We start from the raw sequence: 15,382 nt of genomic DNA on the forward strand, positions 1-15,382 counted from the left end.
CTGTTATCTTGGTCCAGCTTACCGATTGCCAACATGTCGATATCAGGACTACCAACATTAGTAATTTCAACAGCTAGCAAATTTATTAGGTGCTAAAACTAGGGAGAGATGAGTCTCATGGTGAGACTCCGTCATCCTGTGGAGCCCTGCTGTGCCATCAGATTTCCCTTCCCACGCGGTCACACAACTGCTTTGCTCCTCTGGCAGACCCTTAGCCTCCTGATATCCCACTGACCCTGCGCGTACGGTTCAATATACTGTGATATTTGGTGCTGTCATGCTACAATTTCGTAATATCAAATACGTCAAGTATCGCCAGTCCACTACCTTTAGTTACATCAGCATCAGCTTCATGTGTTGAGGTTTCTGGATTTGCAGGTATTCAGGTAAGGGAGCAAAAGAAGTTGCTTCAGATGATGGAGGATATAACACTTAATCCTTTTCTGATCCATATTAAGATATTAAGTTACATCTAAATTATTTCCCCTTACAATGAGTTCTGCAGATTCATTAGATAAAAAAGCAGTTTCTTACTTCTATAATCTTTTGCATTTGCTATTCTTCTGCCTGAAAAGTTACATGCTCTTGGCACAGAGTTGTTTGTAATGGTACTTTCTAAGAGGATTATTTTGTGTTTACTATACTAAATATCATCCTTTTGGAATATATCACGCCTCCTTTGCTTTATTTTGTTTTGTTCTGATGCTAAAAGAATCATTTCTAAATGTTATCATTCTTTGCGCCTGAACACCATTTATTTTTTCACCAGAAATCCCACCTGTATGCAGTGAGCTACGAGTACAATAGCACAAAAGAAACAAAAATACCAGAGTAGCTTTTAATTTACGACAAAAACCTCTAGTGAGCAATTTCCTTTTCCATCTGAGAGACTAAAGCTGAGATTTTTTTTTTCTGTTTCCCACTAATAGCGTGCAGACAGCTCTGTAGTACGAACAATCAGAACATTGATTGCCATTCAAGATTGGACCCCAATAATGATAATTGTTGTTATATCATCAGTGAGTAGTAATTTAGTTAGTCAGGCCTAAAACCAATAATTACTAACTTCAAATATTTTGTTTAGCTGTTTGTTTTAACAGTATGCCTATTCATATATTTAAAAACATTGTTCACAGTAGCAAAGTTCAATAAGAATTAAATTTTCCCTTCGCTAGTGATTTTTTGCTTGTTTTCTAAGATCAGTTTGAATTGTATGGATGTGAAATTTCTAACTATGTAATAGCTTAGTTTCCAGAGAATGAGATGGATGTTTATTTAGCTGTGGAATCAAAGCCACAGAGACAATTCTGTGAACTACATAATATCAGAGAGAAATATTAGTTAATATTAGCATTTCACAGAAAGTTACTGCAGAGAATTGCAGGAAAATGGTGTCATGATTGTAGAACTTAGCAACTTCAGCATCACTCTCATATTTACTTTTTTTTCTTTACTTTAATTTTTTTTACTTTAAATCTTCAGCATTTTAGGGGGATGCTTCACAGGTAGTAACTAAAAGGTCATATTTCAAATTTTTATCGTTTGTTTATAACCGTGGGTTATGTAAAATACATCCAAACCATGAGTATGGTTTCAGGAAAACAATTTCTGTAGCCACTCAGTTAAACAAGCAGCAGTCTACGTTTGGTCCCCCGTCTCTTACTGCAGAAGGTAGCCCAGGACTTCCAGAAACAACGGCAATGCGTCATCACAATGTACATCCTACTCTTTATTTACATTATAATTAAATAAATGTAATGTGCATCCATATACCTTCCACGGTGAAGGACTAACAATGAAGCAACCAGAACAAAAAACATTCAGGGAGGTGTAATTTTCAGCATAAGCTGGTGTGGGAAACTCCTGTTGTCCTTGCAACGTGAGTAATGTACAGAAACTGCTTAGATTAACAGGGGGCAAAAAGTTGTTTTGAAACAAACCTCCCAATCTAGTTGCATGTGAGTTTTCTTGACAGATATACTAATTTTTAGCATTTATACAGGCCCAGATCAACTCTCCAGTTAACCCTCCCTGCTGGGCAACAGGCATATAGCTTGACTGCTTTTTCGGACCAACACTGTTTGAAACTAAGCTGAGCTGACAGCACACAATTGCATCACATTTCATTATGTCATAAAATCTTTCACCCACTCAGCAGTAACCAAAATGTAGAAAGATCAATATTCTTAAAGAAATTTCTAATAATCTACTTTATCTTCACTGTGTTAGTGATGCTCATTTTTGTGGGTTTCTCATCTTGTTTTTTGATATATTGTATGATTTTTCTTCCCTCTTGATTCAGACAAACTACAGGCAAAATTGACAGTGAAGTGTCAGAGCAGAAAAAAATAAAATTAAAAAAAAATGCTAAAGGCAAATAGGTTTCTCTTTTTATTATTTATATTAATACTGGGCTTTTCTTAAACTGTAAAAGGAATAAAATTTTTACATATTTTAGGATTGTCTCCAGAATTTTTCATTTTCCAAAATTTAGTTCTTTGGGGATGAAGGAATATTTCAGAGAGAAAACAATCAGAACAATCACAGTAACAAAAATGCTTTGAAAGACACATGGCTCTAGTTTCTTTGTGCAGCTTTTTCAGTGCATCACACCATGTGAAAAGGCTCATTAAGAAGTAAACTTTCTTGAGATGAATTTTGCTTTCACCAGGTATACATTCTTGATTAAATTCACATGAATGAAATCAGGAGATGTCAGAGAAAGGAAAAAAAAAAAAAAAACAGGAGAAACTGAAGGAAAGCAGCCTTGAGTTAATGTGCAGTAAAGGAGAAAAGATCATGGAAACAAGTTATAAAACCAAGTAATTAGACAGAAATGGTGGAAGGTGGGATTTCTAAAAAAAAAAAATTATAGAAAAAAGTGAAAACTGAAGTTCAGACTGGAAGAAAGATAATGCAAAGGGAACCTTTTCTTGCAGTTGTCTTTACGGCTCCATAATTTTACTCTGACAAGTAGAAGAAGGGAATGGGGATTTAGCCAGGAGAAGAGAAAGAAGTAATTGCAAAAAGCAAAGCCCTCTACGTTCATTAATTCAAGCCCTTTTGGTTCTTGTCCACTTACAATACTTTCTTCCCATGACAACGTGCTCAGTTTATTATTGTTAAAATTCCACTCTCTCTGTGTAGTCAATCTAACTTTATGGCCAGTAAAAATTTTTATCACGTAACAGCTCTTTGGAAATCACTAATCTCAAACTTTCTGTCCACAGTAATTGAAAGGCTGATATCACGTTACCTGCTGCATGAATTCAGTTTTGGAGAATGAATTTTAAACCCCTCAAAACTCCACATTCTGGAAGGTGCAGCTTTTTTTCACCATTAGACCGAACAAAAAGTGGTGGTACTCTTTCTGATCTTTTGCTGCATGGGCTAAGAAGATGAGGTCAGCCATGGGGAATATCTCTTGGAAGGAAACAGTACAGACTGTGAGCCTCTCATTTAGTATGTTGTATTGGTTATCTCAAAATCGGAGGATGCAAAAGTGAAGACATCTATGGACCGTCTGGAGACAACAGTCAGACATGGACAGTTCAGCTTGACTGAGTTGTTAATTGAAAACTCTTCTCAGCCTGTTTCGATAGATATTATAGTTGATATAGCTTTTGGTCTTTTGAATTGCAGCTCTTAAGTTCATTGTGGGTGGCTTGAGAGTGTTTGGTAGCTTCTGATGGTGTGTGGAGTGAGCTTTCCTCACTCCAGGACCTGAAAAAGACTTCTTTCTGTGGTCTTTCTGGACTAACAAGTAGCATGCTGTACCATAATTGTGGGAACCAGGACTCCTATCCAGCCTAGTTGGACTTTTCAAGATACAGAATATGAGCTTGCAAGAAGTTATTTCCACTGTGAAAGAAAAATGAACTCTTTTCCTGATTATCACTGTATAACAAAGACTCATGTTTGTACCTCATGAAAAACTATGTATAACATAGAATAGTGCAGCATAATTTTCCCCACAGGGAAACAAAGCTTTGGACAAGAATATTAGCCTTATAAAAACACACTTCATATTCAAATGTGCTCCTTCATTATTAAGCAAACTGAAAATAGACCATGTAAATTTGTTCTCCTGATAACCAGAAACATTTTTTATTTCCAATACTGTACATCAGCAATGAATTATATGTAAGTTTTTAAAATACAGTAGCTGAAAAACTTACCAGTAAAAACGTAGAAGACTGGAATGTGATAACCAGCTATTTCATATTTACAGAAGAGTAGCACAACTGAAATCTATAGCACTGCAGTTCTTAAGAGAATAAAGCTTTTTTTCTAGGAGATTTTTTTTTTTCTCACTTTGAACTGCAAGCAGCTTTCCCCTATTTATTCAGAAAATTTAATGTTGAATTTCAGTTTAGCATGTTGAGGTTTTTTATAGCCACATATATTTATGCAAGCATTCTTGCACATACAATATACTAATAGGAAAAAAAAAAATCTTACCCAAAAGCTTTTTTTGAGGTTTTTTTGATGCTGTAAAGGCATCATCCAATTCTAATTACAAAATTCTTCCATAGGCATCTGTCATTTCCTCTCCCCATCAATACCTCTGAGGTATTTAATATCAGGGAATAATTCCATTAACTTGATTAGCTTTCCTTGCCCTGTTTATATTTATAGAGTAACAGTTACACAAACGTAAAAAAATCTGCATTATACCTTCCATTCTGCTTTTAAAAATGAAACATTCTCTGTGAATGTATTATATTAAATGTTTCTGGTAATTACACTTTTTTTTGTTTTATATTTACTTATTTTCTATTTTAATACTGTTATCCTCAACCGAATGCCTCTTAAGATAACTAAATATCTTCCCTCTTTTATGACCATTCCCTCAAACATTAGATTTAAAAAACAATTTAGGAATCTGAAATTTATTACTTGAAAAAAACTGAAGCAGCTAAGCCCCAAATTTCAAATCTTATAAGCTCCATCTATTCTTGTCTGATGATCAGAAACCAGTTCCAATTTATTTCCTGTCTAGATGGCACTGAGATTCACAAAGCCTGCTCAGAGCTTGCCTCACACACAAATGCACACTTCTGGTCTTCACAAAACAGAAAGCAGCCAACAGCAGTTCATCTCAAAAACACACCTCTTCACTTTGCCTCCCCTCCGTGACTCACTATTTTGTATGTTTTTTCCTTTTTTTTCTTTAACATTATTTGCTGATTAGAGTACTTAGCCAGGCTACAGGAAAAATTGTACTGCATTGCTTTTCTGGCCAAGGAGGTTCATGTCTTTACCTACTATTTCTAAGAAGCAACCAGCTGTTTTGGAGAGGGAGGTTTCATCCTTCATGTGGAAGCTGCCCAAGGTATGGAATAGTTATAGCATCGGTCATTTTTGTGTAATTAGTGGCTGGTTAGAGCACTGCATTTTTACTTTTTTCAGTAGAAAAAAACAGTCTTATAATAGACACCGTAACCCAGGTCTACTCCCTTCCCAAAGAAGTACCACCCGAACTACCAACTACACTGACAATTCCACTTCTTTTTGTATTTCAGGGTGTCTTCAATGGAAAACTGTCAGCTCAAAATGCATCACATTATTCTTCTTGTCCCAGAGTACCTCATCTAGTCCAGGCTATTCATTAATTTCTAGTTTAATCTGATAAGTAGAAGCAGGTCACTGACTTAGCTCTCCATTATCAGCAAGATGTGCCCTGTCACCTTATCTGGGAATTGCAGCAACTGTTGGCCAGGAATCATGATGAGAAACGTGGATTTCCACGCTTAACAGCACCTGGGATGATGGCAAAGTTTGATCGCAGCCTTGATCCAGACTTTCACTTGCATATCGTGTATCAGTAGCTTCAAGGCATTCCTCTAGGAAATAAGTATTTTAATCTGGTCTCTAACCATTAAACTCGCATAAAGGACTAGTGGCAGCACTACAAGCATTAGCTGTATTAGTATGACTCTAATGCAAGTGACATTACTGACCTGGGAGAAGACTCCATGCACGTCGCACAGTTCTCTATGACACCTGCTTTGAAGATGCAGGCAGAGGAGTCTTTAGTTCTTCTCATTCCAATCAGACTTAAACAGGACATAAGCTGAGATAAGTCAGCTGGTGTGGCTGAAGTCATATGAAAAAGCAGAACTTTTCAGAATGAAAGAGTAAGAGGTCTAGAGGATTTACACACCTAATGGAATTCTGCAGCAGCTAAGCAAAAAATTTCTGCATCGGATTTTGAAGTTAGACCAAATGAAGTGAAACAACACCTTGCTTGAGGCATTTTGGCCTTTCTGGGGACGACATCGGAGATTGTGAGGCTGTGAGTACAGCACTCCCGCATGAAGAGCTCTGTGCATGCTCAAAGGACACTGCTGTTACAAGCACCCTGTACATGATGCAGTGTTGTGTTGCACACACCGGTACAACGGGACAGCACATGCAGCAGCCAGGCACAGTCACCATCTGCTCTACGCCGTATGTTGCCTGTAGGGTTTCCCTCATGCTGCGACGCCAAGTCATAATTCTGTAACCACTAAAGGAATGAAAAAAATGCAACAGAAATGACCATGCTTCTTGATATTTCCTACTGACTAACATAAGCATATGCCCCTGTTCCTGCTAAGCGTGTGAGGCACTGGAGATCCCATTCTGGGCTCCTTCGCTCATCCTCTGTGTGGTAGAGGGATCCAAAGCACCAAGCGCAGGTGTCCGAGTTTCTTTCAGGAGGCCAGGTACCCAGGAGGTGTTGCAATGTCGGGTGCTGGAACATTTCTTCCATTTTAATATTTACAGGGAAAAAGAGCAACTGGCAATGGATAAAGGAACTCAGTGCTTGTGGTCAGAATAGGAAAAGAGAAAAAATTTAAAAGACCTCTGATCATTTGAATGAGCTTTGGAAAATCATTTGAAGACATCTGTTTTACCAATTTATTTCACTTTAACGATGGGTGTGTGAACTCTAAAGAGAATTACTGTTTTTAATTATTGAATATTTTATAGTATTTCTTTTCAAGCCAAGAGCAATAGAAAACCTCAGGAATATGTCAATGCTTACCAGGAGCTGATTCATGTTCTGTCTCTGAAGGATAAAGGAAGGGAGCACCAACAGCAACTGAATATTGTATTAGAGCTGACTGAATGTGGTTTTACTTCATATTGCAACAGCCTAGGAGCATGTATACTGACAATTATTACATCTCAACAAAGGAGCAACAAATTCTTAAAACATTAATTTCATCATTCGTGAACATCGGACCAGACCCATGGTGAGTTTTTCTCAGAGAAGTGAAAAAGAATGTGTTACAAAAGTCATAGCTGTCACAAATGCAATGCATCAGTAACATACAGAATATGCATTCACCACTGACCTGAATGATTCCTCCTAGAAATGAAACTGCTGCTGCAACTCCAATCCTCTGCATTTCAAACTCCGATAGGCCCAAAACTCCTGAATTATTGTTTGTAGTGAAATTAGTGCTGACTGAAGGAACAAGACGCTCAACTGCATTGGCAGATATTAAGGAAGTTAAAGCAAAAGTTCCTATAAAAAAAGCCATGCATTAGTCACCAATAATTCCATATCTGTCTGTATTCATGATTCATGGTCTCTTTTTTAAAACTTGGACATTAGAAGTGAAAGTGCCATTTTGTGCATTTCTGTCATGCAAAGAACAATTTTTAAGGTAAACTTTTTATGCAACATACATTTCTTCCTGTAAAATACCATTTGCACACGTGAATTAAATGCCAATTTTTTTGTGAGCATATTCATTTAGACGTGTTAACAAAAGAGGTTTGAACACAACAATTCACAATGATTTCAAGTTATCAGAAATGCTTTTAACTCACCCTGGGTGTGATGAAACAGCTTTTTGTCTGAGGATCCCAAATGTTCGCCATTCAATTTTCTAGGACAATTAATTCATGCTGTATACATATTACCTAGCCCATTATAGTTAGCAGATGTGTATGTTCGAAAACTCAACAATCTGCACTCTAATAAATGGAGGCAGATTATGAGAGAAACATTTATATGAGAGAGGTAAAGCAAGTTTAATGACACACAGATAAATAAGGATGATAATTCAACATTAAAAAGCACAAACACATCGTGCAGAGCTCTAAGAGCATAGGAAATGCCCTATTATGTCAGACCAACAGTCCATCTTGCACAGTACTCTGCCTCCAGCTGTGACAATTGGAGGTGTCACCCAGGGAAAGCACACAAGCCTGGCGACTTTCTGCAGGCCGTTCCCCTCGTAATCCCCCAGCATCCATAGCTGTTATGTCAGGGAAGCACATCCTTATCTGGCCCTTTTAGATTTTGGTTACAGACTAGGATTCATGAATTTCTTTGAAACTGCTTGTATTTTCTGCTTCTGTCCTCTGGGAGCATGTTCCAAAAATTCACCATCTGCTGTAGTATTTTCTTTAATCTATATTTTTAAAGTCTTTTAAAGTAATCTCTCACCAGTTTCATTGAGCTCTCTATTTCTACTGTGGCAGGACCTGATGAACACAGTTCTACCTTCACTTTGGCCTTCATAGAGTAAACCTCCCAGCATGAATTCCTTGGGAACCTACCAGAGACACCTCCACCCTGAAAAATGACCACTAAGTCCTACCTTTTGCTTCTTATCCTTTAACCTGCTAATAATTAATAAAAGAACTTTTCCTTTATCACAAGGGCACTTAGTTTCTTTAGTAACCTTTGGTGTGGAACTTTATCAGTAGCTGTTTGACCATTCTGATATCTTATTCAAAACATTTGCTTTTTCCATATGCTTACTGACACTCATACAGTACTCTAGGAGGTTAGTGAGGTAGGATTTTCCCTTATAGGAGTCACATTAACTCCTCTCCAACAGACTCTGATTATACATATCTTTCAGTGACCTTATTTTTTATTATAGTCTATAATAATAGGGATGCAAGACAGGTCTGCAGTTCCCAGGATTCCCTCCAGAGCTCTACTGACAGATGAAATTACACTGGTAACTTGACAGTCCTGTGGCCTTGTCAGAAAGGTGTCCCACGGGTTTCTTCCCTGGCTTCCTGATTTTGAGGTATTTAAAGAACTTTTAACTACCAATTTGATCATGCTCTCCATGGCACTCTTCAAATTCCTTTTTTTAGCCTTCTAAACTTCCTGCAAATGTTTGACCTACCACATTTCATGGCTTTCCTGCTCACCTCATTTAGTCAAGCTTTCCATTTTTCAAGTGCCAAACTCTTCCCCATGACAGTCCCCCAACTGAGCCATGAACATTTTTTTTGGATCACATTTTCTTTTTTGAATCATGATAAGCATTTTACCTGGGCCTAAAATACAGTTTTTTCAAGCAACATTCAGGACACTTACAGACATCTTGCTTTTCAAATTGCTCCTTTTTCTTTGAAACCCATTCCCTCCTTTTTACTTTATTTTTCTCCCATAAAATTGGATTTGAAAACAGTTTACATAAAATTTTATCTGAAATCAAAGGTCTATGTGTGGTATTATGACAGATGAAGCTGCCTCAGAGGATCCTCTGAGACCAATTATATCACAAGTAGTCAAAAAAAAGGTGTCGGGGTTTGTTGCTCAGGTGAGTAATTTTTCAAATTATATCAGCTGTGTCACAGAAGAGACATTTCAAGTGAGTAAAAGTTGACAGTACTTGGCCATTGAAAAATTTTCCTTTTCATATTATCATAACTAACTTCACTAACAAAGGGAACTTTTATAGCCTGTCCCATTGATCTTACAGAAAATGCTGGTAGGAGAAGAGATTGTCACCAATATATGTGAGGAATTACGGAGCATTTGGGGATCTGAGGCAGGCGGTATAGCTCTAGTTCAGCCTGCACACCGTAACACCTTAACCGAGGCTGGTGGGATGAGTGCATAAGACATTTCTACTAAAAGGGTCAACAGCATACGTCACACACACTTATTTAAAAAATCTTCACACCAAGAGAACTGTTTTGTTTCCTTTCTTTCTTAAAATTAAATTCTGGAATTAACACCTGTGAAAGGAACAGGTTTCTACACTAGGGACTGTGCAGGAATCTGCGGCCATGGAGCTGTGGGACTCAGCAAATCTTTCTCTGAACAGTATTCCCACCCATGGATAAAACATTAAACTTAGCTGCTTGTACTTACCCATTTTATCATTTGTTTTCATTACTAGAATTTATGTCAGTCAGATACTTATTTATTTACTTTCCTATATATGATCATATGATGGATTGTTGTCTTCCTAATAATCTTATACCAACAAACTGCTGACAATACACTGCTAAATTATTAATTCTTAATATATTTAATGAAAAAAAGTTCGAAAAAGTATACTAATCTGTCTCTACTCAAGTGTCAAAATTATTTTCCAAATCCTAAATTTTCACTTTTTTTTTGAATGCTTCTCTTTCTTACATGAGCTGAGTACATGCCATCATTCATTACAGCATCAAGTCACTAACAGCATCCACAGATCCTTCTCAGACATCAAAAGGCTCAAATACTTTCTGTGCCTTTAGGGAAAACAAACTTTCAGCTTTCCTTTTGCTGTAAGACAATTTATAGCTGTTCAGTAATTTTTAATAATTTAACTGAATATTTTTGAACAAAAGCAGTGCTCGAAATACGTGGCTAACTTCTTACTAAACCATTTGCCAGTGCATAAACTCGAGCAATCAAATTCTACAGAGTTCTGGGTGATTTCCCAGAACCATCTTTCCTCCTTGCAGGGGTTTTTCTCCTCCACAAGGAAAACATACTTCCTCCCTGCTTAAATCTTCTGATGACCACAGAGGCTGCTTCCCTTTACCCAGTCCTACCGTGCTTTAATACTGACTCTGCCTCATCCTTCCTGCAAACTTCAGAGGCCACCGAGTGCCCAATTCTGCACAACAAAGGACTTGTGGTTCAACCTCATGAGTATTATTTCCAACTTTGGTCTATAACTTGGGTTCTTTGGAGTCAGAAGTGGAGCATTCGCCAACCTATTAGGAGATCAAAGTCATTCAACTCTTGCAGCTGCTGTTGGCTCTGCTGAGGGTAAACAATAACTCATAACTACTAGCATAGTAGCCAGAGAGCACCTTTGGCTGCCTACCTAATTAGTCTGCAAGTGGACAGGAGTTGTGCTGAACTCACTGGGAAAATCCCTAGCTTTACTACTATAGCAGGTGAAAGGCACAGAAAGCTTTTTTTTCTGAGAAATGTAGGGTTTGTGTTTTAGACAGGTGAGAAGTAATGTGTTTTTTCTATGTTTTAAGAAGCAGTCGTGCCTTTTTCATTCCTGTTTGCATATATCTTGTTGGCTGAGACCTTTGTTAAAATCTTAGCCTGAAGCAGATTTCTAAAGTACAGTTAAAATACAAAAGCCCTTAGGAAACTACATTTACAAAGGAAGTGTCAATGCAATATTAAATTATAACGGCAGGAGTAACTCCAATATATTCTTAATGAGGCTCTTTAAAGTACTTAAACTGGTAAAAAATAGTTGTAAAAAGAAGCACAAAACCATCTTATTTCTGTTTAGTCTTAGATAATTTTCTTTCCATTGATCTTATAACAAAAAAAAGTGTTTCGTTTCCAATTCCTTATTTCTGAAAATGTTTTTAGCAAATAGACACTTACCTGTCGCAACATGACGTCCCATTCCAAATATGGCATAAATAATGACAGGGAAGAAAGAGCCATATAAACCAAAAACTGGGTGCACTGAAGACAGAACAGCAAAGGCCAGCCCTATAGAAAGTTAAATAGAATTACTTCACTATATGAAGGTAAAACTGTTCTGCATTCAATTTTTTTTTATGAGGAAACGTCCACAATTTTATTAAGAGCAGGAAAAAAACCACCTTCATTTACAAAAACCTAGAGCATAAGCCAACTACTGTACAATGGAGACTAGGAAGAACTGTGGAAGGTTTTTCATCTATCGTCATCAAAATCCTCACACTTTCTTCTGAGTCTTGGTCACCAGCAGAAACAATGGGTCACAGATACAGTCTATGGCACCAGCTACCATGTTTCCAGGTTGTCTCCATCAGTGGTTCCAAACATTTTTTTAATAGACAGTCCTCACGGGAGGAGAATTTCACCCCCACCCTCACAGACATGAGTTTGAGACTGCCAGGGCTCCAGGCGGTCAGATGGTTATTTCTTACAAACTGTTCAAAACCTATAATTTTGGTTTGGATGGAGCCCCTTCAGTCTGCTTCTTCTAATTTCTTAAACAAAAAAATATTCCAGAGTTCATTGTCTTTAAGTGCCTGGGTTTTTTAATCCTTTAGATATTAACTTCTTTTTTTTTTTTTTTTTTTTTTTAATGTAAAGCTGTTAGTCCAGAAACAGAAAGTATTTGACTTTCGTATTGAGATGGAGAATGAACTGAATTGGTTAAGATTTAACTTTACAGACTTACTAGTTACCTTCATTGTTTAGCTATAGAGGACAGTATCCATCTTTTTCTTAGAAAGTCTCATGATACGCCAAGAAATCATCTTTTAACAGAGACATAACTGCAAAGCAGAGCTTTGGATGCTGTTCAACTTTAGAAACATAAGTCTGCATCCACTGCTTACAAGTCCGCAGAAAGAGACACTCCCCAGACTACGGCTCAGACCAGCAGCCTCTACTGCCATTTCACAGTTTTTTTCTCCTAGAAACTAGGCATAGGAGAAATTGCCTGGCAGAGTTTCTCTGTAAATCTTGGTGAATACCTTTTGGTGCAGTAGGGAAGACAGGATTGGCTTGTGTAACACACAAGGTGCCTTTCTAAAGTCCACCTTCAACTTGAATGACCAGGCTAAGCTAGCGTATATGTGTTTGTACCAGGAGAATGACCATGCATGGTCTGTGACAGAGATCACTCAGATCTATGACATGGAGTTGCCTTCTCTGTACATTTGAAATCTCCAAAGATTAAATGTGTAGGACTAATTGTTCTCACCAAATTTTCCTGACTGCTCCAGAAAGGATTTTTTTACCTGAAACATTTGTGTATGGGGTTTTAATAATATGGAGACTGCCAAAGAGTATCTTTGCTTAATAGGCTTTCAGTGGCAATTCCGAACATTTTTATTCAAGAGCTCTCTTCTTGAATTTGCATTTGAGTCTGTAACAAAGAGCGCGTGGTGGGGGGAGGCAATAAAATGCAAAAGGCCAGAAGTGTCAAGTTGCCTGTGAAGCAGAGAAGGCCTATCAGTTCATCTGTTTTTAGAAAAACCTCATGGTGAAGATTTTGCTGAGATGGATCTTACATGGATTGTCTTTATCCACACAGTGCTCAGCAAAGTAGCACTATCAGTTATGACTTGGAGAGGAGAGGAGATATTTTAAAACATATCTGGTTTAGAACTTTCATGCCTTCTTTTAAACAGAGGATGACTTCATTGCTCTTTTGCCTTTTATTTAGCATATCTACTGATCAACACTTCTGCTTTTTTCTCTTAGCACACCTTTATCATGAACCAGAAAGATCTTTGAAATTATAGTTCTACATCCATATTCACATGATCAATAGATGTGAGAGAAGATTCTGACTCAAGAGCAACACGGAAGGATGTGCCTAAGGAGAATAAAAACAGCACGGGAGAGAACTGCATGACCCTATCCAGACAAAAGTGAGCATAGGGAAAAAAACTTAGAGAAAAGGAGAACGAGATTTTTAAGGTTTGTTCAACACTGAAAAGCTCTTCCATTATAATGATTTTATGAACTAAACCAAAAACAAACAAAAACTTTGTAATTAATTCACTAGTAGAATACAACTCACACAGATATTCCAGTGTTGCAAAAAAGCATTATGGAAGGCTAATTTATTTTATTCTCCAAAAATTAAAGGAACTGGAAAAATCAGTGTAACTTCAGCCACACTTTAATTGTAACAACATAATTGAATTGAAGTGATCTCTCTGCATGGACAAGCATAAGGGAAATACACAAGATTCAGTACTGAATGCTGAGCCAGGTATGTACTTTACAAGCACTGTTGGGACGAGGTCTATAAATCCTGCTTAATATGATCCGCAAAATTCTCTGCGTTTAAGATACTCATTAAGTGAAAGGAATTCTCTAACACTAAATCAGAGAATTACAAATATAGAACATTTTCATGTGAAAACATTCCTATTTCCAAAAATTCCTGTTCACACACCACAGAACAGCTAACAATGCATAAAGAACTCACCTCAGTGGGTTCCTTTGCATGCTCTCCTCTTTGCTTTTTTTTTTTCAAATGTTTGGACTCCGCCAGTTATTACAAGGGAAGCACAAAAACTCCCTCTTTGCTAGGAAAGGTTAACAATTTTGAAAGATACGTTTTGAAATATCAAGTTCATTTTGCACAAAACAGATTACATTCGTATCATTTTTAAGTTTGTGCCTCAAGTGCGTTAATTTTGGACCTCGAAGTTTTCCTTATAAAGTCTACACGGTTCACTTTTAATAGGTTTTCACCCTAACTAACTTCATCAGTTCAAGAGAAGGTTAGCTTAGAAGTTGTACAAAACAGAACTGAAGGCTATAGTAACACACTGCAGGCTAAGCTAAAATATTTCCAGAACAGCGACCACTAGCTCTTTTACAATTCAGTATTTCCAGTTAATCCAGGATTAAGAACAGTATACATTGTTCTTTCCTCTCAACATTTACAAGGAAAACAAGGGTTCAGCTGCCGCAAAATACTCTGTCACCATCTGGCTGTAAAAGCCAATTCTCGCTTCTCTACATGTGTTTACTTTGTTTTTATGTTTCCTAAGACCTTCTGAATCTGAAACATTTGACAAATATGGGCAGACTGCATTTGATCCAGTGTAAACTGTACATGTTGTGGGTAGAGCACAAGAAGCTCAACCCAGCCCTATGTCACGCACACAGAAACTGTGTCAACATCTCAGTTCAGCTCTCTGAACAGGGCTGAGGGGAACAGAGAGCCACAACCTGAATGAACCCTTATGGCCAGAAGAACTGGCCAGCAGAAATCTGGCATAAGTCCTGTTAAACTGTGGAAAAGGAGTTACCTTGCCCAGCAAACCTCCAGCATCCAAGAGGAATTTTGCTTCGCTCACAGACTTGCCACTTAGAATTATCTCTTGTTTACAGGCAGATAATCTAAACATAAATCCGGCCCTTGTTTTTTCCCTTTCACGGTCTTTTTGTATTAAGTTTCTAGAAGCGATGTCTCGTTCTTTTCATGGTGAGGTCATGGCAGTCAGGACAGAGCTAAAATTACCAGCCTTTGACTCTAGACCTGGCTCTGTTTGTTAGCTTTTTGTTCCCATGACTGAAGCATGTCAATCGTGTGCAAGAGCGGAGGGGCATTATAAAACAGAATTAGTAAAGACTTCAGGCTTTCTGATTAGGCATATAATGTTCAAAGGTTCAAATATTTTAAAAGATATAATCAGTAGT

The 15,382-nt window shown here is 37.5% G+C and overlaps 1 protein-coding gene across 1 annotated transcript in view; it reads right to left on the reverse strand.

The window, feature by feature from the left end:
* Positions 1–11,717, reverse strand: part of SLC26A7 (solute carrier family 26 (anion exchanger), member 7) — a gene marked incomplete at its 5' end in the record, with an annotated part of 52,501 nt that extends 40,784 nt beyond the window's left edge. Inside the window, 2 exons of the mRNA XM_009582234.1 lie at positions 7,347–7,519; positions 11,603–11,717. Coding sequence (XP_009580529.1) covers positions 7,347–7,519; positions 11,603–11,717 — 288 coding nt within the window. The remainder of the gene's footprint in view (positions 1–7,346; positions 7,520–11,602) is intronic.
* Between the last annotated feature and the right edge of the window lie 3,665 nt (positions 11,718–15,382).

This window comes from Fulmarus glacialis, unplaced genomic scaffold, assembly GCF_000690835.1.
Source record: "Fulmarus glacialis isolate BGI_N327 unplaced genomic scaffold, ASM69083v1 scaffold7910, whole genome shotgun sequence".
Taxonomy (NCBI): domain Eukaryota; kingdom Metazoa; phylum Chordata; class Aves; order Procellariiformes; family Procellariidae; genus Fulmarus; species Fulmarus glacialis.